Source organism: Melospiza melodia, chromosome 1, assembly GCF_035770615.1.
Source record: "Melospiza melodia melodia isolate bMelMel2 chromosome 1, bMelMel2.pri, whole genome shotgun sequence".
Classification (NCBI taxonomy): domain Eukaryota; kingdom Metazoa; phylum Chordata; class Aves; order Passeriformes; family Passerellidae; genus Melospiza; species Melospiza melodia.
Window position 1 is genome coordinate 56,558,603 of NC_086194.1, and position 27,068 is coordinate 56,585,670.

Sequence of the window (27,068 nt, forward strand, 5' to 3'; positions counted from 1 at the left end):
TGTTTGAAGGCATTACTTGGAAGATTTCATTTGCTAGTGAAAACTTGTCTTACGGTCTCCTACTGGAGTGAGCAGGAAGAACTTACACAACGAGCAGTGATAAGTTTGGCCAGTTATCACCCTAACCACCCACTGCTCCAGGTTGCTTTTTGGAAGCAACAAAGTTGTGGGGGACTAAGTATATGGTATGAATGCTAAGATTCATTGCTAAGATGACTGAAAATAACGAAAATAATTGTCAGGAAGTGCCACATTCTTGTTGTCATTTGCATGATTTGTGCTGTTTTAGAAGGTTTCAGGTTGCTGCTGTTGTTTGTGTTGCTTTTTTTTGCTTTTTCTGTCAGAAACACAGTTTAAACATCTGGGGTTTTGTAGGGATTTTTTCTTTTGTTTGTTGGTTTTTTGCAGTTTCTTTTCTGTTAAGTATATGTTTCTAGATGCATTATTACACAATTTCCTACGGGAAAGGATAGGCTGGGAATAATAGCTATATTGTTATAAATGATCATTCGAAAAGCCAAATTATCAAAATGCAAAAAGTTTTTATTTTTCTGCTACCAAAATACGGTCCTCAAAAACCCACAGCCAAAGAGACAGCATCGAGCCCGGGATCAGCGCTGGGTGAACCTGGATCCGACCTCTATCGCATCAGATCTCCCTCTGTTTATAAGAAACTGTTTAATACAGTTTTTTATGCCTGAGGCAGATGTCCCCCAATTTCTTTTGTAACTCTGCATATGCATGAAAGTTTCTTTCACTGTGCAGAGCTGGATAATCACTGTTTCCTGGGCAGTGGCCAGTGTTGGTCTGTGTGTGTCAGGGGAAGTCGAGTATTTAGATGTACCCTTCTGGCGACTTCTGCTATCTCAATCCATGGTATCAGTTGGGTGATGATTGTCCTGGGACGTTGGTATAGTGACAATCATCGTGCTGGCCATATCTGTTCATAAGTAAATGGTGTATTGTTCTCCTGCTGCCTTCAGGAGTTTTGAGATTCCGAAGAAGACATCTGCCTCTGGGCTGCTTGTGGTCAGAGACTCGTTTGGAGTTTACAGTCTTATAAAATACATTCTCTCTTTAAGCATGAATTATTTCATAACATATATTACATATTAAACATGGGAGTATGTTTGTAATTGGATCTGATTTTCTGTAGCCGCAGGAAACTTAGTGATTGATTGAGGGCCCTCAAGGGTTGCACAGATGCCCTGGAGGTAACACGTTCCATTGATAGGTGGCTGGAAAATGACTATTGTTCACTGTCATCCTTTGTTTTCTTCTTCTTCCTTTTTAAAACAGGTTTGAATTATAACTTGACTGCTGATGTGGCAAAGAAGGAAAAGAGCCAGCAACCCAGAGTTTATTTTGTGACTTCTGGAGAGACAGCGGGACAGATTACAGAGAAGTTACAACTGTCATTCATGCAGGAAAAGTGCGAGCATTACCTAGCATATGTCAAGGTCAGTTCATTCATGTCCTTCCTTACTTTGGCCTTACTACATTCTACTCTTTTAAAAAAGTTATTCAACCAATCGAAGTGGTGTTGCTTTGGTTTCAGATGTTTGATTTCCTGATAGGTAGAAGTTCAGATCTTCTTGCTTGGCATGATTCGTGAGTCTGAGTACCTTCAAGACCTGCTGCCAGGAAAATACATTTTTTTAATGTTTGGTCAGCCAGGTCTTTTTCTCCCTCCCTCCCTCCCTCCCTCCCTCCCTCCCCTTCCTTCCTTCCTTCCTTCCTTCCTTCCTTCCTTCCTTCCTTCCTTCCTTCCTTCCTTCCTTCCTTCCTTCCTTCCTTCCTTCCTTCCTTCCTTCCTTCCTTCCTTCCTTCCTTCCTTCCTTCCTTCCTTCCTTCCTTCCTTCCTTCCTTCCTTCCTTCCTTCCTTCCTTCCTTCCTTCCTTCCTTCCTTCCTTCCTTCCTTCCTTCCTTCCTTCCTTCCTTCCTTCCTTCCTTCCTTCCTTCCTTCCTTCCTTCCTTCCTTCCTTCCTTCCTTCCTTCCTTCCTTCCTTCCTTCCTTCCTTCCTTCCTTCCTTCCTTCCTTCCTTCCTTCCTTCCTTCCTTCCTTCCTTCCTTCCTTCCTTCCTTCCTTCCTTCCTTCCTTCCTTCCTTCCTTCCTTCCTTCCTTCCTTCCTTCCTTCCTTCCTTCCTTCCTTCCTTCCTTCCCTCCCTCCCTCCCTCCCTCCCTCCCTCCCTCCCTCCCTCCCTTTCTCTGTTTTTCTCTTTTTCTCTCTTGTATTTCATTTCTTTCTTTTCTTTCTCCTTTTGCCTTGGTTTCTTGCTACAGGTATTATTCCCAAGGAGACAACATTGTTTTATTAGGAACAGCAGGTTTAGTGTTTAATTTTTTTTAAGGTCTGACTGCCCAAAAGACTAGCAATACAATCTGCATGGGGATGGCCGGATAACGATATGCCTGCAATGAAATAATTGGGCTCTTGGATTAGAAGAATCCTGTGAATTTCATCTGGGCTTGAAAGCAGCAGTGGGATAACTTAATTCCACATGCATCATAGTCCTAGGGATACAAAGAGCGCTTTCCAGGCTAAGACTTAGAAAGGGTCTGTTTTTCCTGTGACAAACTCTTTATCTAGAGCTTGCTAGGACTGTAGTTATCCTAATTTGGCAGGTGTTAAAGAAATGCCACCCAGGTGCTGTTGTTTTCAGAGTCAGCACAATTTTCTTCTACATTAAAAAGGTATAGAATGGATTTTAAGATTACATAGGAAGGACATTTATCTTTTAAACCACGTATGTCTTATAAACACTAATCTTTATCACCAGTCCTTACAGAAGGACTTCTTCCCATAGATGAGTTTGACCTAAATTAATGTATAACACTTGGTACTCTCTTGTTTTGAGAATACAGCACATCCAGCTTTTTCTAAATGTATAAACTTTTCCAGGAAGCTTTTTTGTACCTAAAATCTCTGAGAATGGGAGATAAAATTCATCCTTTAACTCTATCAACATTTTGTGCATGGCTGTTGAGAGAAAATAAAATAAATAAGGGCACCAAAGAGGAAATGCTGTCCTGTTAAATTGTGTGGATCTCTGTGAAGAAACTACTTATCTTCTACATTTTTTTTTTGTTTCTAGAACAACCATTGCTGTCTGCTGTAGAAAAGCTTGTTAAAGAAAATGTAGGCCTATAAGATTACCTTTACTTACAAAATGTATCACTGAATTTAGTAATCCTGGTCTTTCTCCAATGAACACATCTGATTAGATTTCAATTTGTTGAGTTTGGATCAAAAGAAGCCATGTGCCTATCTTAACCCAATAATGATTTCTTTCTTAATAGCTCTTGTAGTTTTTGGATACTACACAGAATTCATTAAAGAGCTATATATGCCCAAGAAACTCTTTAAATTTTTGTGACATTTCTAGCTAATTTTGGATATTCAAAGGTAAAAACTGTTCTTCTGGAAAATTCTTGAGAAATTGGATTTTTATAGTCAAGAGAAACATTTAAACATGTCTAAAAAAATACCATCAACTTAAAGCAAAATAGCTGGTTAACAAACAAGGCTTCTGGTTTTCTATGTGATATAAGCAGCCATTTTTCACTGTTCGAAGAATAACAGGAAATCTTGTAAGGGAGAATGAAAAGTAGTGGAGGAAGATAATCCCTGTGCTTTTCTGAAAAAGATGGTGTAATCCACAAGACTACATGATGTTAGAAGCCTCAAAGAGAGCCCTGCAGACTCTGAAGGAGTGGAAATGGGGTCATGATCACTGCTATCCTTAAGTAATAGCTAAGAAAACATACCCCTGGAAAACCAAACAAAAAAACCCCTCCACAAACTCCAACCAGAGCTCTCCTTAATTGCATATATTTGTGATGGAATGGGTGATTAAAAATATGTGGGCTTAAAATATACAAATATTTCATTTAGGCTTCCTGTTTTCCTTTTATTTACTGTATGTCTGACAAATTTTCCAGCATGGCAAATTGAGTTGTTTGTAGTTGCATCCTTAATACATTCCCTTTATTATTGTTTATTTGTGTCACTGGTCACAAAGGGATCTATGTAGCTTAACAATTCTGGACTGCCTATAATGAAGGATAGAGAAGTTGTGTGGACTTATGTGTCACCTCATGCTAACTTGACTAACTCTGCAAGGTACACAGGGTCTCCAGTCCAAATGGAACACAGCAGAACTCTGTGGGTTAAGTTAGTTAAATGAGAGCCTGTTCCAGGCCTTGCTGGATGAAACTGTTTTATCAACATGTAATTCTAGCATGCTGAAGGCACAAAACGGAAGGACTGAGAAAAGCCACTGAAAAAAAAAGATCTCTACCAACTGCCTGCATTTTTTGATAGATTTGATCTCAAGAAACCCCAGCAAAACTGAGCGCTAAAAGAGTTGCAGTCTGCAAATAAACTAACATTTAATTTTTTTACAATTGATAAGTGTTCATGTTTTGAGCATGACTCATTTCCTATTTGTGGTTCCCTGTCAGGACAGTAGCTACTCTTCTTACTGCTGCTACTGAATTTGACTATTAAAGTCTGTATTTCCTCTTATCTCTGTGACTAAGTGGATTTCAGAATGTTTATAGGATACATGTAGCTGGGATCTTCATCTTGTACAGGGCAGGGTATCAAATTACAGGTCAAGTTGCTAGAGCTGAGGTAGTTAATGAGAAAACATGGTTTCTGGTTGAGAACAGAGAATTAAATTGAAACACTTTAGGACTTTGAAATGCATTACATATGGGTTTGTAGTGGGCATAGTGTTGTAGAGGAGTGATATGGTTTTATGACTCTTTTATACTTATCTTTTAAAATTGCCTATCCTCAATGGAACCTTTTGATGATTACTAGTTAAGAAACTTTCTTTAGTATACATTGGTAATAAAACCAATATGGACAGAAACTCAAGTGTCATCTCCAAAAGCTGTATTGTTTAAATTTAAACAACTTTTGAAGGTTTGACTGATATATTGAGTAGAACATGGCTGTTAGTTGAGAAGTTTGGGAGCACCCCAAGCTTTCTTATATCAATACATAACTGATTCCTTGTGGCTCTTAGAAGGTGCTTCACTGCTGGACCATTCTTCTTCTAGCTTTCTGGGGATGATGGTGCTGCTGCTAAAGATCATCTCTCCTTCAATGGTGATAAAGAGCAGATGAGTGCCTCCTGTGAAAACTGTCTGTCAGTTTTGCTGGAGTACAGGGATGCAAAGTTTAAATCTGATTAGCTTTTCCCCCCTTTCTTTTGTAAAAGGATTTGAGTTTTTTTGATATAAGGAATGGTGAGAAAATGGAATGTGATACCAAGAGGAAGAGAAGAAGAGTTTGCAAAAGGGAATGGAATCAGAGAAGACTAAGAAAACAAATGGATTTGGAGGCTTTAGAAGTGTCTCCTTAATATCTGGGCGTGCAGCTGAAACGTAGAATTTTCTCATGGCAACTGCACTCATTTGATGTTGTTCAGAAGATTAGGGCAATGGGCTTAAGATGTGCTGTGAGTAAGGTAGTGACTCTGAGGAAACATTGTTTCCCTTTTCCAATAACTGCATTGGTTGTCTCCTGGTTATGTGGGCTTTCCTAATATTTAGGATAGCTGTATTAGTGTATAGGATGAGAATTTTACAGAGATACCAAAGGACATGGTGCCTGCAGATTTATGCAGGATCAAAACACATCTTCATTGATTATCACAAAGGTGTAATGGTGATCACGTTGAAAGCCCCTTCAAGAATTCCTGCATTTATTAAAGAAGCACCATCTGGTTTCTTACCCCACTGTAGGGCAGCCAGCTGGGCTGCTTATTGCTACCAGTCACTGTTGTCTGTGTACAGAGTGTATGCTTTAATAGCTGCAGACACCATCAGCAGTACTGGCACACGATTAAACTAGACACAGCATTTATATTTTTCAGAGATCTTGTTCTTGGTTGCTTTAAACAGTTTCATGTAAGTCATATTATTAACTCTCAATGGATCCAGACATAGCTTATGGGAAGGGTGGGGCTGAGAAGTAACAGCCTTTGCATAATATTTGTGTCAATGAAGAACTAATGTTTGTACGGACAGGTTTGGAAAAAACCACTTTTCAACAGAAATTGCACAATTGTGCTTTATTCATTGCTGAGTCCTGTAGCCAAAAATTTGCATTTTTATGGGTATGTTTCTGGTCTTTGTTTGCCATGCATCACTTGTTTTTAAAGATACTCTGGGCTGCTGACATCACACAAACAATCTAGTGCTGCTCGTCTATTTCAGTCAGGGTCTGTGGCCATGTTTGTTTCTCCCTCTATAGCTGTTTGATCTCATATGATCTCATGTGAGGGGGTTGCATCTATTGAAGTCTTTTCTTTTTGATTAATAGTACCCGAGCTTTTTGCTAGACATTGTGTAACAAAGCATTTTATCTCAGTCACATCAGATGTAGAGATTGACCTTGATGACCTTGATCATATGCTTTCTTCTGAGAGTTGCCTGCCTGTGAATTAATATCTCTATGTAAAGGTTTAGTTGGTAGCATGACAGGATAGAGATAACACTTGAAGCAGAGACTGCTTTTCCTGCAACAACAACAATGAAAATTTGGTCATAATTATCTAGAATTTTACAGGGTTTGGACCACTTGGTAGACAAAGAGAATACTGAACTGTTCCAGCCTGTAATAAAAAGTTTATCATCGCTACAAGATAAAGCTGCTGTGTAGTTTTACCAGGAATGATAAGTGTGGTGAGATTCAGTACTAAGAGCAGAGTTGATGCCTTTGGGTTTGTTCATTTTGCTTGTTTATGTAACTTTCGCAGAGCTAACTGGAGAAACTGCTTGGCCCAGCCAGATGCAATCATAACATGTGTAGCCTTTAAAGGCTGTGGGATAGGTGGGGTAATCATGAAGCATGGACAGGGGTTTATTTACAAGAAGCATGCTTTCCAGAAGAGTTCTGTTCTCCAAAACTGTGCAAAGTCCACTGATAATCTATAAGGATAGCCTGCCTCCCCTCCAGCAAAGCAAAATAAATGTGAAATACAAATTGAAAAAAAAAATTAATAGTGGTTTTTGTTGCCTTATTCTGTAAAGTGATCAGTCATCTCTTTTTGGATAAATTCTGTCTGGCACTGAGTAGAGCTGATGTCTCACCTTGAAAAATAAGCCAGGGAGAAGAGAAGCTGCATTTTTTCCTGCATAGCTTGTATGGACAAGAGAAGAGCAGTGGTCAGCTGTATAACTGTTTTCATCACCTCTTAGTTAAATGGATTTAGGAGTACCAGAAGGAGTAAGTGACATCCTTGAGTTGAGCATTACCTGTATCAAGATTTAAATACTGTTAATGATCATGGAGTTATCTTTGGCTTTTTCAAAGATTTTTTACAAGGCTCTCCAAGAACAAGGAAGATTATCTTTCAGGGAACAGTTTATAGTCCAGTTAAAAACTGTCCTGCACAATATGTCCAAAATCAAGCTGCCAGATATGCTTCCCTTGCTTTCAGAAGGGGACCCATGCTGCAAGTAGTTAGGTGCTTTGAGATCTGTAAGGGCTAGTAGTGCAGCTAAGTGGGAAAATAAGTTGTATCAGATACTGTACTGTAACTCTTTGTGAGCTTTTTAGTGGCCAGTGTAGCTGAGAGCTGTGTGGTAGCCCAAAAGTGCTTGTGTCTTGAGGCCATTGGGAGGTTTTCAGCTGTGAGCTGAAGGCAGAGGTTTTGTCTAGAAATCCTCCTCTGCCCATCCTCACAGGTTTTTAAATAAATTACTTTTTTCCCCCCTCTTCTCACATTGTTAGGTGATATAACTGGGTGAGTGACTATCTTCTTCTTTATAGTTGGAGAGTTGTCTGTGAATGCTTTCTGCTCTGCACAGAGCTTATCTGTCTTAAAATCTATGAAAAAGAAATCAATTAAAAGTCTTAACAAGGTAATTGATTTTACTGAAATTCACTGTTGCTCTTTGACTTTTGCCATTATGTATGAAAAAGGCCAAATATGTTGTTTATGGCCCAGGCAGAAATTTGGTTGCTGTGGTGAAGCTGTTGAAGTGCCTGGCTAATCATATTTATGAATCCAAGCAGAGATTTTGTAGTCCTCAAATGAAATAAATGGCATTTTGAATGAGGCTCAGTTAGTAGACTTGCAGCACAGTAACTTATGAAATTCTGCCTTGCCTCCCTTTTTTAAAATGTAGTGTACCCTGCTGAACCCTAAAAGGGTGCAAATCTTTAATCTTGAGCCCTTTGATGTACTTGTCCCTTTGATATGTTCTGTAACGGCAAAGAAATATGATTTATTTTTCAAGCAGAGTATCTCAAAAAAGCCCATTTCTCAAGTTTTGGCAGAGTTGAGAATTATTTTTACTGCATGCAGACTCTTAGTGAAGCATGACACTTCACTGCTGCTTTTAGATATTCAGTCGCAGACATGTGCCTGGCTTTGCCGTCTGCCCACTGACGTATTTCTGATACTGTAGTTTCTCAAAAAGAGATATCATTCGCAGATAGAAGCTTTTGGAGGTGGAGAGGCAGATTTAGGCCTCAACAGAGCATAGCACTTTTAGGGTGGAGGCTGGTCAGAGGGCTGGAGACCCTCTCCTACAATGACAGGCTGAAAGGTTTGTGGTTGCTCACCCTGGAGAGGAGATGGCCCCAGGGAGACATCATTGCAGCCTTCCAGGACTTGAAGGGGACTTATAAAAAAGAGTGACTCTTTTTAAACTAATAGACAGTGGGTTTAGATTAGAGGTTAGGAAGGTCTTTATTCAGAAATTGGGTTGGCCAAAGAAGTTGTGGATGCCCTGTCCCTGGAAGTGTTCAAGGCCAGGCTGGATGGGGCCCTGAGCAACCTGGTCTAGTGAAAGATGTCCCTGTCTGTGAGGTATGTAGGATTGGAATGAGATGATTTTTAATGTCCCTTCCATCCCAAGCCTTTCCATGATTCTTTGTTACCAGAGTCCACAGATTTGTGAGGCGGTCCATGGGACTTTTATCTGAAAGAAGTTATGGCATTTCCCAGTGATGGCACTTTAGGAAGTGAATGAACAGAGATGAAAGCTTGCTTTGTGCTAGGAAAAAATAATTTTAAAAGGCAGGTAATGATGGATAGGAATATTTTTTGCTTTCTCTGGCACTCCTGGTTAGCTGAGGGGTTTTTCTCAGGTGGAAAGAAGTAGCAGAGAAGGCAACACTACTGTTTTTGAAACTTTCTAACATGTTTTTTGTAGAGTTATATAAACTAAATACATGATGGCAAATTGTGCTGTGAAAGTTTATTATTTGTTTCTTTAGAACAAATTGACATTTAAGGGCAATACACTTAAGGGTAGAGTTTTGCTGCAGAAAACTGCAATAGAGAACAGCTTGTTTATCTTAGTGGTTTTCCTGTTTAGAATACATGGAAGAATATCAGAATGTGCGCTAATCTCAAACACACACACACACACACATATATACCAACAACACACACACATGCACATGGTCACCTTCTCCTGTCCAAACTGGGGAGTGCCTTAAATTATTACCCTTTCATTTTGCTAACCTTAGAAAGGAATGACCAGGGCACTTCATCAGGAAACACTGAAAGCAAAATCCAATAGAAAACTCTGGGCTAAAGAGAAAACAATTAATTAATTTTGCTGGCTGTGGCTTCTGTGTATGTTCCAAACCTGTAACATCCTCTTAGTCAGAACAGAGTCTTCCTAGAAGACTCTTACTTATGCTGTGTTTAGTTTGGGTGGCAACAGCATAATGCTAATTCAGTGCCCTAGTTCATACCAGAAGTGCATGTCAATGTGTTTAAAGAAATATGGGAATAATAGGTTGCAGCATAGAGCTTCTTTCGCACAAAATGCCTTTTCTCCCTTTCTCTCATAAGGAGATACTTACTATGTAACTTCAGGTGTGGAATTCATTTAGTCTTGACCTCCTAGGGTCCAGAAATTGAGAAAAGTCAAGTTACCTTCTCCCTCACATACCCACAGCACTTGCATAAGCAACAGGGTAGTTACACTTGGTCTGATTATGCTGGTAATCAGAAGTTAAATCCCTAGTCATACACTTCTAGTTTGTTTTTTTTATTTGTCAATTCACCTTAGAAATCTGTGGCTTCTTTTGGAATCCTAGTTACTTTAGGGAATGTTTAGTATTTTGTCTTAATATTACAGTAATGTGTAGTATTTTTTTCTGTATTAGCTGTTCTCCAGAGATTTGAAATTGATATTTATTCAGGAATTCAAATTATTTTCCCCTTGCTCACAATATCTTTACCCTGATGGCATATGCTTAAGCTTGTTTCCTGACTTCAGACTAGATGCTCTTATGGATTTGATGCATTAGGCAAATTAGATTGTTTCGATTTTATAACAGTCTTTTCTACCTTATGTCACCAACTGACCACTATGCTTGCTTTCAATGGTCACTTTTGCTTGGAAAAAATGGTCTTAGTTGTAAAAAGTGTACTTATGAAAGCTATCCTCAAAGCAGTGAGGTAGTCAAATGTTAGGAATATGTGCAATCTTGATTTGAGGGTTTATTGTCAAGTTATTAACCACATTTTCTGCCTAAGTTGCATGTGTTGGTTTTTGTGATTTCTCATGTGTAACACGGGATGTTTCTTGTAAAAAAGTCTTCCTTGAAAATATTTGCGAACATTTATCTCCTTTGTGAAAACCTGAAAAATACTTAACAATGAGTGACTTTTGCATGCTTTTTATACAAGTTGGTTTATTTCCATCTTGCTGTTCTAGTTATTTTTAATCTCCATTTATGAATGGGCTTTAAGACCCGGAATATGTTTTACTTTGAGTTGTATGAACATGCGTAATACCATAAGAGTAGGACTGGGTGATAGCCTGACTGTAACAACAAAATACAACAACAAAAAGGGAGATAATCCTGTAGTAGTTTAGTAGTTTATATTGCCCCCCTTTTTATTTTTTTTTGGCTTGGGAGAAGGCCCAGGTCTAGTGTTAAATTCTAGACTGAAATGTGAAAAGTTAGTGGAAAGTCTAAAGGAATCTAAGAGGAGAGTAAATTAAATTTACTACTTCCTTCTTAGATAAAAAAAAAGTTGAAAATACAACTGGCTAAACTTGTCATGACTTGGTAACTTTTATCCTATGAGCAGACTTACAGCTGTTCATTTGGGAAGATTGACTAAAAGGCAGCAGACATTAATAACTTTAGTGACAAGAAAAGAGTGTAAAATAGAAACAAGTAACAAAGAATGCATGTAACAAAACAGGTTGGCATAAATTTATACCTTCTTTTGCAAATTTTTGACCTACTAGAATATAGATGGTAGCAAGTGAAATGTTAGCCATAAAAAAGCAGTTTTAGTAAAGGCAAAGTGTATAGGGAAATGGTCTGAAGAAAAGGCTTTAAAATTCCTTTATTTTAAGAAACTAAGCTCTATTGCTTGACTTGCAAATCTGGCTTGCGTGCTCTTACTCAATGAGCTAGAAAGGATGCCAAAATTGAAAAGCCAAGGTCATTGTCCTGTTAGGGAAAGTTTCCTCTGACCATCCAGGAGCCACTGGCAATTACATTCCCATCACTCCAGACTTCTGCTGCCACCAAACCCCCCTCGTAGGGGGATGGCCCTGCTTGACTCCCCACACACACATCACTCTCATGCAATCAGACAGGTTTCCCTCACAGTCTTTACAGAAGGTATCCCATAGCCAAGTCTCAGATGTTGGGTTCCTTTAAGTAATTTAATCATGGTGCAGCAACATGATTACAGCTCATTTGGACTTCATCCAAAAAATCAGTGGGATTATTGAAGTGCAACAACTCATCTGGCTTTCATGTTGATACCTCCTAAGACCTAATTGTCTCTTTAGTGAGTGATTGCAACAAACCAGGATTTTGTGAGCTGTTGTGATGAGGAACCACCGCTGGTACAGTTCTTTGTATAAAGGACTGCTTTATATAAACCATGGCAGTGCTCATAGCTTATAAATATGCTTATAAATATGAGGGGACACTCACCATAGTGGATGAGGAAATTGTAAGGTTTGAATGTTTGAAGGGTTGTTTTCTTATAATAGAGATCCCCAGTATTATCTAAATCTAAATATTTTAAGAAAGCAAAGTTTAGACAGGACATCCTAAGAGAGGGAATTCCGCTCTTGTACCTCAGAGTTCTGGCTTGTCTGCAGCTGCATTGTAGGAGCATTTCTGCAGGTTCTATTAGAAAAAAAAGAAGGTGAGAAATAATTCATAACTTATTAAGAAAAAGAAAAGCCCAGTGCTTGAAAAGGCTTATGTAAATGTATATGTGCTATAGTTTGGTACAGCTGCAGTGTTTGCCATCTGAGCAATGCCGTGTTCTGAGGCAGCTGAGAAGTAGGAAATTAAATAAAGTAGGTGTGAAGAAGAAATGAAGACCATCAATTTTGTGTATATATATGGGCCATATGCTTCTAACGTCAAGTTGCAAGGACTGTTTAAATTAATTTAGGATCTAATGATGTGTTTTTAATTGTCATATATGTCTCATCTTCCTTTATTTTCCTTTCCAGCTTGATTTTTTCCTACTTAGAGATGTGTTACATGTGTGCTATAGGGAAATGCAGTCAGCCAGATGTTTATGCTTTGTGATGTATTTTGGAAAGGACAAAATATGAAAGAATGATACCTGGGAGTCTTCACAGCAAAAGAGATGTAGTTTAGCATGTTGGTTTTTCTACTACTAAGTTGCTCCTTGTTCTGCTGCATTCCTTCCTCCAGTGTCAGGCTGGATAATCAGTGCAGGCCCTGAGACAAGTGTTGCCTAGCAGTTTGCCAACAGCTCAGCATTATCCAAAATGAGCTTAATTTGTGATCCTTGGAGAGGTTACCTTATATTTCCAAGATCTGGCAAGCATACAGAGATACTTAAACTCTGCCTAGGAGCTCACTGGTTGATGCTGGACCTTCAGCTCACTCTAGGCTTTGGCAGATGAATTTACCATACCTCTGCTGCAAAACACTTTTCTTTTAAAACCTTTTTTTCAGTTGACAAGTATCAAAACTCTGTAACTATAGGCAGCAGTGTTTTAAGTAAGTGTGCTAATTTCCCTCATAGATACTTGGTAATAACATAGTTAAGGAGCAGTATGATCAGGTTTTGCTTGTTTGTGTACTACTTGACATTTTTAACAGATGGAATATTCTTACTCGGTTTTGTTCTCACCATTGATCTATTCTCCACCCTCAGAAAAATTTTTCCTTTTGAGGTGTTGCAGGAGCTTAATTTTGTGGATGCATGTGGGTATGCAATACAAGACTACATCAAGCTGTGGGCTGCAAATAATTACTTTATGTACACAGTAAACAGAAATTATGGATGTTTTGACTGATAAGACTGAAGCATTGGACAGATATATGAAACTAACTCAAAATATTAATTAGTTTCATGCCCGTGGGAAAGGACTTTGGGTCATTAAGTGTCTGTATACACAAATCTCTACTTTTACTTGAGGATTATTTCCACTAATATACTAATATTTTTACTAATATTTACAAATTTTTAGTATGCATTTTAAGCTTATCCTTCATTTTATACAGACCACAGATTTCTAAGTAATGAGTGGGAATAAACTCAGTCGCTTGTATAACTAAGCATTCTGCTTTCTCTTTTTTTCTCACTTTGGAGCAGATTTGTTCATACAAAGAGAGAGGGAATGATGCTGGGGCTCATGCTATTTTTCTATGTATATTAATGTATATGTACATTTAATCTGTAAATTTAAATAAATCACCCCTAATCAAAATTGCTTTGAAAAACAAAGCCTGTTTAAAAGGAATTTTATAAGACATCATCTGTAGGAAAGGAGAAACAATACCGGTATAGTAGCATTTAAAAATGCCTAACAAGACATGAACTTTTACAAATTTTTACTGTGCTCATCATGAACAAAAGGACATTTAGGAACAGGTCTTTATCCCTTGCATATGATAATCTCTCTGAACTGCTCTTGCTCTGCTTGCTTGAGAATAGCTGTTGGATAATCCAAGGAAGGAGAAGTCACTGAGGGAAATGAGAGACGGCTGCAGCTCTTGCATGCATCTTTCCTACTTATCTCAAATAGATCTCTTTCAAGCCTAGCTTTTAAAAACACAATTGAGATGGGTAAAGGGATCCTTACTTATCCATGATTTTTGCCAATGTGATGGTTTTGGTCAGTTTGTCACCCGAGGTTTTCTACTGCTTGGTTCAGGGAGGCAAGTCATTCCCCTGCTATGCCGTGGGGTCCCTTCCCACGGGAGACAGTTCTCCGTGATCTTCTCCAACCTGGTTCCAATCTTATGAGCAGCAGTCCTGCCAAAACTGCTGCAAGGTGAGTGCCTCCCTCAGGGAACAGTCGCCCCAAAACTGCTGCAGGATGGGTTGCTCTTCCACGGGGTGCAGGCCTCCAAAGGCAGGCTGCTTCAGCCTGCAAGCGGGGCCCTCTCCCTCCACAGTGTCTCCCACTGGATCACAGCCTCCTCCAAGCACGTGCTGCAGCATGAGCGCCACCCCCATGGGCTGTGGGCGGGTCTGCATCCCCCATAGACCCCCATGGGCTGCACAGCTGCTTCACCAGGGTCTTCACCATGGCCTGTAGAGGCATCTCAGCTCTAGCGCCTGGACCACCCACCTTTCTGCCCCTCCTTCTCCACTGACCTTGGTGTCTGCACGTTGTTTCCCTCACATGTTCTCACCTCTTCTCTGGCTAGAAAAAACAGTGCCCCACTTTGGTTTGATTTTCTTTTTAAATGTTATCACAAAGGCACTACCATCATCTGTCATTGGCCCAGCTTTGCCCAGCAGCATGTCCATCCTCAGAGCCAGCAGGGCTTGGCTCTGCTGGACATCGTGGAAGCTTCCAGTAACTTCTCACAGAGGCCACCTCTGTTGTCCCCTGGTACCAGAAAGGGCCGAGCAAAACCAACACAACCAGCCAGTGGCTGTGTACTGTGGCACTAAACAGTGTTTGCCACCATATACAAAAATATACCAGGCCTTTCTTATGCAGGCAGTGGTGACCAAGAACATGCATTGGGAGCCATCTCTGCCCACCAGTTAAAGGGCAGATGCAGTGTTTGCCACACTACCTCTGCAGGTAGATAAGGGGTGGATGGATCTTGTGAGTTGTCTACACTACGGGTAACTGAAACACTGGAATCTTCTCTATGTTTTTAGTTGTGACTTTTTTTATAAAAAGGTGTATTGGTGTTTTAATGTTGTATTTGCAAATGGATCTTTTTATTTGGCAGCCCTCAGGCTTTTGTCAAGCAGGTAGAATTTTCCATTTTAGCCTACAAGAAAGTGGCGTTTTTCCATGTAATCTCTTTCTTAAATAGTGCAAAGAGAATAAGCTATGATGCTGAGCATGTTTCATTCCAGCTCAGTTGAGGAATGAGGCTCCAAGGCCTCATTCTGCTTTAGGCCTTGGAAGAAACTCTTGATTCTACTTTCAAGGGGACATAGCATGACTTACTTAAGACATTTTCTGAGATTGTCAGGAATAAGAAGCCAGCACTGGTCATCTGGGAGAAAGAGTGCCAGCTGCACTGTCATTAGGCTGATATGCATAATGGGTGATGCTCATCTCATCATACATCTGCTACTTTTCACCTTTGGTTGCCTTGAATTTGTGGCAAGAAATAAACATCTTTAGGGCATGACTCTCTTGGGCCACTCCATTTGTGTGTTTTAGGGCAAGACAAGTAAGACTCCATTGGCTAGGTCTTTACTGACTCAAAAAAGCCAAAAGCAACTTACTGGAGGTTGACATTTGTATTACAGATGTCAGCATTTAGCCAAAGGAATTCCACTCAATCCAGTCCATTGTTGTCTGATATTATTTACATGTTAAGAAGGAAAAAATGCCCAGTTGGTAATGATACACTGATCTGTTTCCAATATTCTGTTTATTAAATGAATCAGATTGAATATTTGCCAAAGGACTGGAATAGAGAATTGGTACAGTCAAAAATCCATTTTTCACTCAACCACTATCCCTTGCAGTCAAATAACATGAAAGAATATCCCATACTTTTTAGCTGTAAATCTGAACTCAGCTTGGGGACATATACAAGTCTCATTGAGTGAAAAGAAATTAAAGTGAGCAGAGTGCAATTTTGTTACCATATGATAAATTTGTCTACACCTGGTGAGTTAACACAATGCTTCTTAAAAAACCACTGGCCTATGGAAGTGCACAATGCCCATGGTGTAAGAAATACAACTGGAGGTTCACCAGTCCCATTGCCCTGGTAACTTAGTAGATTGTCTGTAACACTGGGGTCTCTGATCACTAGGGACCATCAAAGAGACCCCCCAGGACAGAAGAACTCATGCATAAAGGGGAGGGAAAATATGTTAATGATTTTGGGGAAAATATTATAATATATATGTTTAATCTGGGACATCAATGAATATGTATGTAAAATACAGTATATAAACAGAAACTTTACTGTGCTCAGCATGTATGAGTTTAGGAGGACCTATCCCCCTTGTGTATCTGGCCAAATAAAGAATGCTTGCTTTTCAATGTTACATTAGTATTAAGGAGTTTCTTTTTTACTGAATTTTTTGGTAACAGCTCTGTCCAGTGTTCCTGGGTTTTTTTCTGCTGCTAGTCATGTGATAAAAGATACAAGAGTCTTTTATACATCTCCATCCTAATTCTCTCCAGCTTTACTGAAATATGATCTGATGGATAGCCATAATTATCAAACCTGTATTCCTGTGTTACACCTGGGTATTCCACCCTGCTTTTTTAAGATGGAAACCAATCCACATGAGAGGATTGGTTATCATCATAGCCTTTCTATTGAGAGTTGTAGTAGTAGTTGGACCAGAGCCCCAGCAAACAACTCAACAGCTGTGAAAGATGTTAGTTAAATTGTTTAAAATAGTTTACATTACTTTCACTGAAGAGCTTAATGGTACCATTATTATGGTCTACTTCTTTTTCATGTTGAAACGACCATAAAACTTAACTTGTGTTTGGAGCCTATCATATTTTATACCTTATCTTTTGAAAATTGAGTGGGCATAGGGGTAAAACCTGCTTTATTGAAAATTATATGAACATGAATTCAAAAGTATAACTCTCTTGCCATTTTTGTCATTGTTTAACAATTTGGAGAGCAGTCAGTGGAGTGTAGAAGGCAAATGGCATGGCATGGGAATGCTAGTGCAAGGGGATATCTGAGGTTTGTGTTTAGACACTGTCAGAATTAAGTGCCATCATCTTTTTCTTCTTAGCAATGACCACAGCTATATTAAACACTTCAGTTTTGTTGAATCGTCATATATTTTGTTGAGCTGAAAGAAGTAGCTGCTGAACATCTGCATAAGAGTAAAGCAATATTGGTTGTACATGTGAAGGCTTGTCTCTTAAAAGCTTCTGTGGGGAGGTTGATTCAAAGTGTCAATGGAAAGAATTGTGCTAATCTGAAATGGCTTTTGCTGAGTACTGTGACAAAGTGGTTGTACTTGTTGGTGGGTTGGAATGTGTCATGAACAGTAAGGAAAAATCATTGCTGTTCCATAGCAAACAACATTTTTGATATGAAATTGCATTCTTGCTGCAGCACATGTATTTCAGTCTCAGTTTTGTTTTCCTTTGTGAAGGACCAGGTTGCCTTTGCCATGGAAAGAGGAGAGAAGAGTGCTGGACAATTTTTGTCTTGCTGTCAACAGACAAGCAAAATAATACATAAGCTGCAGCAGTGACTTCTGGTGTAGGCAAATTTATTGCTACAGAGCTGCAGCAGCCTGGATTTCAGTGATCAGGAATACAAAGAAGGACCAATTTGTTGCCTTAGTGGTTACCAACCTGTGAGCACCATCTCTGCCCACCATCTCTAAGACCCACACACTTGCAGTACTGCATGGCTTGTGCACTCTCAAGCTCCTCTCCTCTTCCCTGGAGAGAGCATCCTCTACTGTTGGGGCCCATGTCAGAGAGTCATGCAGTGCTCATGGATCATGGACCTGGCATTTCAAACACAGGGTAGCAGATATAAAAATGACTACTGGAAAGGTAGGCCTTATTCCAGGGTTTCAGCTCACACCTTGGAGACGTTTTGGGGATTTTCTTCCCTTTGTGAGATGTACCCATGCAAATATTTTGTTAGGTTGGTGTAGTGGTTTTAGTTTATCAATCTGAAATTTCACTAATTTTGAGATTTCTTGGCCAATGCACCAAAGAGTGTGGTGGGTTTTAGTGAGGGTTAAACACCAATGTACTTACTTCTTACTGTGAGATAGGATTAGGAGAAAGGCAAAGCAGGCTCAATACCTTAGACGGGTATAAAGACATTTTTATTAACAGTAACTAAGAGAAAAAAGTAGTAAGAATCAAAACAAACCCTTTAGAACACCTCTCTTTCTCCCACAACCTTTTCTTTTCCACTGACAATGTAAGGAAACAAAACTTAAAATTTCCAGTCAGTTTACCACCTCTAAAATAGTCTCTCTTTAGTTCACTTAGGGAGAGAAGTCCTTCTTGTTAATGTTATGGAGACTTCTCCACAAGAGTTAAAAACCTAGTAGTTCTTAATTTCCTCGTGGATAACAGATGCCCCAGGGAATCCTGCCCTGTGAAATCCCTCCCATTTTCTCCAAGCCTCCCACAGCTTGTTGATGGGCCATATCAATTTATGGGGAATTGTTTTAAAGATGAGCTGTTAAAAGGCAAAAGTTCTCATTATCTATTTCTAAAATCATCTTCAGCCCTGGGGACAGAGATCTCCTCCTCCTGGGGGCACAGGATTACTCTTCTCTCTTTCTCTGTTCAAACTTTTTATGGGATAACAGCTATTTTAACATCTTATTTTAACATGGAGGCTTTTGCTCGATATAAATTTGAACCTTTTATCTCCTCATAGTTTCATGCGTTATAGGGAAAGAGGTTTTTTTCCATAGTTTATAGGAGGATTTCAGTCCCAAGATCAAGGCATCTCCTCATCCCTCCTATCTGGGACTTAACTTCTACTTTACTAACCTCGACGTTTTCATCTTGTTCCTTTACACGTTTGCATCTTGTTCTCACTCGGGTGTGGATTGAAGCACTGCAATGGTTAACATGTTGCCGGGGCCTCACAGGAGGTTACCTGACCCTGGTAGCTTGTGGCAGGAGCTGCAGCTGGGTTAGTGACTGGTCAGCTAGGCCAGAACTCAGCAGCAGTACACCGGGGGTGCGTTCTCCTTCCCCCTGCACAATGATTGTGGCAGCTTCCACGGGTAAAATTCCCGCGCCGACCCGGTCCTGCTCCCGGGCCCCAGCGGGCCCAGCCAGGGCCCCGGGCTGAGGGAGGGTGCAGTAAGCAGCTACATGTCCGCAAGGTCAGCTCCGCCCAGGCCGCGGCACCCCCTGTCCCTGCCCGCCATCGATGGGCGGTGGTGCCGGCAGGCGGCCCAGGGAAGGGCCCCGCAGGCCCGCCCGGCCCAGCCCGGTCGAGAGAGAGGCCGGGCCGGCTGATGTTACCTCGCTCCCGACTGGAAAAAAAAGAGGAAGTTACGGGGTTTCTTTCTTTTTTTTACATGTGTGTTTCACAGAAGCATGTGTGATTTTCACTGGTTGGAAGTTTTGCATCACTTCCCTAGATTTCCTCCTACTGAGGATGTGTGCTGTAGTTTTGCAATTTCTGAGTCAATATAGCCATACTTGGTAGCCATATTGTTGTATGGATTTATTTTTTGCCAGGGTTTCCAGTGCTTTTCTTGGCTGATGTGATTCACAGCCCTAAAAATTTATCCTTCTCTGGCAAAGACTGTGTATCTAAGGTTTATTGGCAAATTTAAAAGATCTCGCATATGTATTTTGCCAAGTAGTGCAGAAATTTGTAAGAATTACATGAAATTAGGTGTGAACCTAAACTTCCCCTAGCATAGATGATTGAGGCAGGACTGCTTTCTCTCTGTCCCAGAGCCAGACCCATAGCACACTCTTCACCAGTGAAGCCTTGACTAACCTTTCAGCTAGAAGACTGTATTAACCAGATTTTAGAATAAAAATGTGGATTCATAGAGAGATCCATTACACACTGAAGAGCAGATTGGCTCACAAAAGATAAAAGAACATGTTCTTTTAATATCTAACAGAATCTTAACATTTGATTTGAATGTCTTTGTTTCAGGTTATTGCCTTACATACTGTGAGAGGTGGGTCTGCCTGAATTGTCCATAGTGCTGTCCTGTTCTTTGTCTTTCTTGGGTGGTACGCAACAATATAAATTAAATTATTCCTCTGAAGTATTATTATCCTAGCTTTATCAAAATTAAACTTCATGTGTCCCAACTGTCTTTTCCTTGTTAAAGTGGTTCTGAATTTCATCATGGTCTTTTCTAGTTTGGTCTAAACTTAATAAATTGACATCATTTGCCACTTCAGTGGCTTGTTCATTTTACTCAGTAATTTAAAATTGTATTAAATGGTGGTCTTCACTCTTTGAATGCTAGACTGCACTCTTAACCTCTTGCAATGTCTCTACTGTAAATGGTTTAAGGTGATAAATATTCTGATGTGAATCATCTAGGGAAGGAGAACATTAATGTGAAAGACAATGACTGGAGTGTGATCTTGAGGTTCCTAGAAATTAAAGCTTTTAAAAATAGTATCACTATAATACTGCCCTCATTAACCTCTCCACCCTGAAAGAAAACACAACCCCTTTTCCCCCTTGCCCCCAAAAGGAAGTCAATAAAAACACAAGAGATGCAGGTAAATGCTCAGGTTTTAATACTGATTTTTAATTTTTATTTTTTTACACAATGAAGTTACCTTCTGACCAGGAAATGGTGAAATAATCATAATTTTCTCCTCTTAGACAGTTTCTATGTTGTATAGATTTTGGAAGCGCTGAAATCTCATCATTGCATTTTAAAGATAGGAAGTTATTGCTTAGGGTGAATTCAGGTCTGGTCTGATTCTTTGCCTGGTCTTCCTCACTATAAAATAAACTCCAAAGTGTTCAGTGGTTCCTTCATGGGCCCACCATGAAAAAGAGTAATGTTCCAAGCAACCTCTGTTTAACAAATGCAGTACTAAACATACCTGGGTAGTTACCATCTCCAGCAAAGAAATCCCAATGTTTGATCTCCAAGGCAACCATACAGTCTGAACTGAAGGGCTCCATTTATTAGCTGCTACCATGAGCACTCACCATCTCCTTTGTGAAGCAGCAAGCAACTAACCAGTTGTCCTGGTTTAGGGCAATTTTGGGAGAAAACCTCCAAAAGGGGCCCCTCCAGAAAGCAAACCCACACAGCCCCTCTCCCCAAGTGGTTTAGGAAGGATTCCTCGGAGAGAAGTGGAAAGAACCTGTTTATTTAACAGGCACAGCCCCCCCCAGCACACAAAATGAGCAATACCGGATGACAACACTCTTTCACTGCTCTGAAAAAGATGACAGACTCAGAAAATCTCTCCTGGGAGTGGTCACTGTTATTGGTCCCTCCAGCACTGGGAATGGCTGCTGCAGGCCACAAAGTGCAAACTCTTGGTGTTTCCCAGGTCCCAGTCCGGAGCAGGCTCGTGTGGTTCCAAGAAAGCAAAATAGTCCAGGGAAAAATCGGATTGCTTAGTTAAACTAACTAATGGGCAGAAGCAAAAGCAAGAGCAAAGCAGGAACAGAGGAAAAGCAAGAGCAAGAGCAAAGTGAAAGCAAAGCAAAAAGCAAAAGCCGCACTATGTACTGCCCTGTCTCTGTGTCCTGCCAGCTGTGGGAGAGCAGGCTGATGACAAAACAGAACAAAATTTTGCTCTTCAGAGCCAGTCTTGAAGTTACAGAACATAATATCCAGCATAAACAGAACAACAACTGGGGATACAAGCATCATAATGTCACCCTAGGACACCAGTGTATGGCAGGCGCTCCTGACCACCCAGTTTGTTGTTTAAATAATCCAGAGAATTGGAAAAACTTGTCCCCATACACCACCACCACCAAATTTGGCATGTCCTAGAGAGTTTTGCTTGAAATTGTTGTTGTTCCCCTAAGAGGATATGTATGTCTGAAGCCCTGGCCTGGGCGTTCAAAAATCTGAGTTGAATACTCAGCTGAAAAGCAGTAATCTGGTGTGAAGCTGGGAAGGTACTTAACAGTCTTTCTTCTGGTTTCTGATCTTTGTGTTGCTCTCCTGTCTTGCCTTTGGGTTGTCATACCTGTTTGCTCCATAGGCTCTTTCCAGGACAGTCAGGATTTAGGATTATAATTTGTTTTATGTAGTTTTGTATTACTGTAACATTAATCCTCTGAATCTGGCTCAAGAGTTTAGAGTCATTCTGCTGCAAATTCATTTGCAGTTTGGTTTTTTTCTTTTTCCCCTTGCACTCTTTTTTTCCCTTTCTTTGAGTATTTGGGCAAAGGCAGAAACTGCCAAATCTTTCCACCACACATTATGGTATGGGAAGCTTGGGTGAAGATGTACAGATTGGTTACTCACAACTACAAATGGTGTAAGAGAGAGAGCACTCCAGATTCAAAGCCCAATGCACTTAATCACAGAAGTTGGATGTCATAATTTTTAAGTTTGAAGCATTGATTTGCTTTCACATTTGAGTTGACTTTAAAATTCTTCTCATCTTCCACATATTTCATGTATGTGCTGTTCTCTTCCAGCTGGGCTACATCAGCCTTGTGCTGTAAATTTATTTTTCATTAGGCTTTCAATCATGTTCTTTATTTAGAGCCCTCTGTTAGGCTTTTCCACTCAAATCTATTTGAGTGCTTCGTACAGACACAGCTTAAACCTTGTAAGCCCCATTACAAATATCTATCAATGTAGATTTTTTTCCTAAAAAAATCAGGATTAGCTGTTATTTGGCCAGTTGATAGCAAAGAATTGAACTGAGGGGCCCAAAACTCCTAATACCTCAAGCTGTGACCTTGCTATATCTCATAATGAAAACAAGGCCTGGCAAGCTGGGGAAGTTTGAAGACCAAGAGGGTGTAGCAAAATGGGGCTTTGGGTTTTGGCCTTCATTCCTCCAACTTAGCAATGAACCAGTTGCCTAACACACTGCCCTGCTATTGTAGGGGCTTTTAGTTCAAATGGACTGAAAAATTTTAGGCTTAGGTTATCCTTTATGACTTAAGGCAGTTAACTGTTGTAAAGTGAGGGCTGCCTTGCTGCAAACTAGCAGCTAAACAAGACTGATAACTGCAGGAGTCAGATGTCTTAGGTATTGGTTACCAGAGAAAGTGTGAAGGAGAAGCACCTAGGCATCCAGTAATGAGTCTCAGATGAAGTGTTGATCTTGGGATATCTCAAGCCTTCTCAGAAGATACCAACATCACAGATATTGGTTCAGCCAATATTTCATTTGTTTTTCCTTGCTTCCAGCAGCTGGTGCTAATTTAGCTTCAGAGAACAACCAAAGGAGGCAGAGATGAGGCTTTGGTTAAAAGATGAGCTGGGTAAGCGTGTGTCTCACAGCTTTTTCTCTGAATGACTCTAAGTAACCTGAGACTGTGTTTTGGGAAAATCTTGAATGAGTGTGGCAGGAGGCAGAAATTGAGTTCCTTTTGGATGCTAAAAATGTACCTAGGTTTAAAGTGATCACATGAATCCATGGCATACTTCAAAGATAAATGCAGTGATACAGACCTGGACTCAGACAGCCTTTCCATATTGCTAGAAGCGGAGACTGTGTGTGAGAGGGATGTCACTGTGTGATACCACTGTCACTTTGCTTATTCTTCATTGATTGGACTTGTCATTGGCTATGGTTAGGAATGGACACACACTGAGACAGCTCCCTGTTCTTAGCCGCTATTCTTACTCCATATTCTCACCCTTCTGACTATTTTAAGTGTAGTTTAAGCACCAAGGTCATAGGAGATCCTTAAAGAGAATATCAATGCATTTAACATGTCTGTTGGTGCTTCAGTTGACTAACAGATATTTTTCAGTAACTGGTTGCATGCAATGTATTTTACAGTAACAGGTAGAAAGATACAGAAGTGCTGTGCCTGTAGGTACATTGCAGGTGGGATGACCTGCAAGCAAGTAAACTGTGGCATCAAAAGGGACAGGGTCTGAGCTCCGAGGAGGGACTGATTCTGTGCTGTAACCTGAGGAACAAGATGTTTTAGAGCCAGAAAAGCAATTGTCAATGGGATGTAAGACTCTTAAGATGATTGAGTTAAAGCCAGAGAGTTCTTGGAAAGGACACTTCCTCTTACTGTAGTAGGTTATCTCTCCCTGGTTTCCAAAACTTCTCATTTCATAAAAAGAAGACAGTGGCAAGCAATTCTGCAGTGTTCATTTGCGGGTGTGTATTTGTTTCCAGAGACAACAAGGAAGGAGGGAAAGGTTCTAAATTGGCCATACTGTTATTGAACAATCTTTTTTTTCCCACTGTTTACTTTCCAGAAGCTAGCTTTGCACTGTTTCCATAACCAGCTGGAAATGTTCTTATTAACCAAGCAGGAAGCAACTATTACATTTAGTTGCAAGTGACATGAAAGTGAAGCTGTCTTGAAAACTCTGCTGCTTCTGCCACCTCTTGGAAAAGAAAGAAAATCATTTCAATGTCCCAGGATTAATATCTTGGCAACTGTCAAAAAAATGAAAAATATGTAAGCTGTACTCTTATTTTGATTTTAAAAATAGTGGTTGTGGTTGTGTTTGTGTCTAGTCAACAGGTTCCTTGACAGGCCAAACAAAATCTTTTATGTTATTGGATCTAAAAGCAGTCCTGTGATTTAATAAAAGTGGGAAGGAAGGGTTGCAAAGAGAAGTTGGAGCAATGTTGAAAACCTTTTCTGGGTTAGTATTTTGCTTTTTTTAAATAAGAGGAAAACTTGAACTCCAGAAGGGATGACTGGGCTGGGGAAGATTTTGCGATTTCAGATTATATCATTAAGCTCTGGCAGTCGTCTTGTGTGATGTGTTGTATGATGGGTCAGGTGGCTGAGTAGTGCTCTAGAAAAAAATATTTTATAGGAGCTGGCAAGGGGTAACTACAGCTTATGGCTATTCACCTGATTCTCAGAAGGAAAAGAAACACAGTGACTGCTGGCAGGGCTCAAACCTCTGAGAGTGTTTGGTTCCCTCTCTGATAATGCTTAGATTTTAATGTTCTCCTTTCCTGGGTTACACAGAAGCACTGATGACTGTATCTTACGGATTCAGATTGCTTTGATTGTTTTCACCTGTGGAACCCCAAGAGCTTTTGTGCAGGCTCATTGGCTTGTATAACTTGCAGCCCCATTCACATGAAATTCTGCTGGTCACTTTGACATAAGTCAAGGTGGACATATCCCTTCAACTCAGATACAAGTGTGCCTGACAGCAGATGAAGAACACTGGTTTCATTCTGCTTAAACCTGTTTGAGGAGTAGGGCTTAATTGGCAAAGAAGAGCGATGAGTCTTACAGAGGTTGTTTCAAGAACTACAGTGCTGGAGGAAAGAAAGATAATGGAGTCTTAGTAGTTTTGCATCTTGGAGTTGTCGTTGTTGTATCCTTCCATGTTCCTGGAACTGCACATTCTGAAAAAAAAAGGATGTCCTTGACACATTGATGGTATCTACCAATTCTAGGGTTTTACTCCCAATGGGACTGTAAACTGCTTCTTTGTAGCTGTATATAAAGTATATGCGCTGAAACAAGGGGCTGCTCTGAAAAGAATCATCTAACATTTAGCGGCTGGAAGAGCAATGGCTGGGAGCAGAAAAGATGCCAGAACAACACTGCAGAGAGGAAGACTTGCTGTATTTGTACAGCCCTTGAGGGCCGATTCAGGAACAGAGAGAAGCATACTGATATATGATGCTTGTATCCCCATTCATCTATTTAATCCAGAAATAAGTTTTGCACCTTTAAGACTAGTTCCAAGAGTGAAGGCTGGGAGAGGAGAAGCGTGGAGTTTGTTATCAGAAGCTGCTCTTGCTCCCCTGCATCCTACTCCCCACCTGTGTTGTCTGCAGCATGGACAGACAGTGGGACAGAGCTATTTTCTTTTTAGTTAGTTTTTAGCTAGCTGAGGCAGAGAAGTTCCCTGGACTGTAGTTTCTCTTTTATTAGAACTGTTTAAACCTGTTCTAGACTAAAAACCCAGAAGTGCACCGGCAGCTCACAATTGTGGCCCACCGGGCCTGACCTGAATTGTGACATTTCCAGGACTGGAAAGACTGATAACAAACTGAGCGAGCTGAGCTACAACCCACCAAGGGGACTTTCTGAGTTTGTCATCAGTTCAGATTAGCAAGAGGTTTTACTATTTAGTGTTATTAATTTTTTATGCTAATAAATTATTTACTTATTAAATAAACAGGGTTTTTTTTGCCCTTTTCTTCCAAGGAAATCTTTTTCTGAACCAGTTGATGGAGGGACCACTTGAATTTGCTTTCTAAAAGAATCCCTTTAGAAGTTTCTCCCAAATTTGCCATAAACCAAGACATATGGCTTTAATGAAGACTTTGGTTTTCTGATTCATTTGTAAAATAATACTTACAGCATGATGTCATTTCCTTATCTCATGAGTATTAGTTAATTAGAGGTTATGTGGATGCTAAATGTGCTTTGGCTCAGCCCTACACTGGAAAAAGTGGGAGGTAAAGGAGAAAGAAAACAGAAGGGAAAATCAAAGGCTGGATTAAACAGAAGCATTTTTGACAAAACTGCCCATGAAAAAAAAAACACCAAAGAAACCCAGACATTTTCAAGTTAAGTATTTCATTCTGGTGAAAACAATGGTTCTTTCTTTTTCATTTTAGAAAAGGTTTTTGCAAAAGAAGTAGTAGAAACAAAGACTTCAAAAACATTTATATATCCAGTGGAAACAGAGGCATGTTGTGGGCTGGAGGTAACAGCTGCTAAGCAAGAGAGTGAGTAGTTTCATATTAATCCTGGATATGAAAGGAATATTATCTTCCCTCAGCATGAGGAGAGGAAGAAGCCTAGATTAGAACCCAAAAGATCTGTAGAATATCCTGAAATGAAGATTCACAGATAGCAAAATCATGACAGAAAAATCTCAGTTAATTCTTTTAATTGACATTTCTTCTCCAGATGTTTAGAAGGCTTACTACATGGTGGGAGGCAGATCAGGTGAGTTGTCTCCAGGCAAGTGGCAGCAAAGAGCTTTTGTGACTGGCTGATGCAATGAATAATTGCATA

General features: G+C 40.0%; 1 protein-coding gene across 2 annotated transcripts in view; it reads left to right on the top strand.

Moving 5' to 3' along the window:
- Positions 1 to 27,068, top strand: part of ITGA9 (integrin subunit alpha 9) — a 210,299-nt gene that overhangs the window by 50,733 nt on the left and 132,498 nt on the right. For both annotated transcript variants that reach the window (XM_063158715.1, XM_063158707.1), the window contains exon 15: positions 1,300 to 1,460. In XM_063158715.1, coding sequence (XP_063014785.1) covers positions 1,300 to 1,460 — 161 coding nt within the window. The remainder of the gene's footprint in view (positions 1 to 1,299; positions 1,461 to 27,068) is intronic.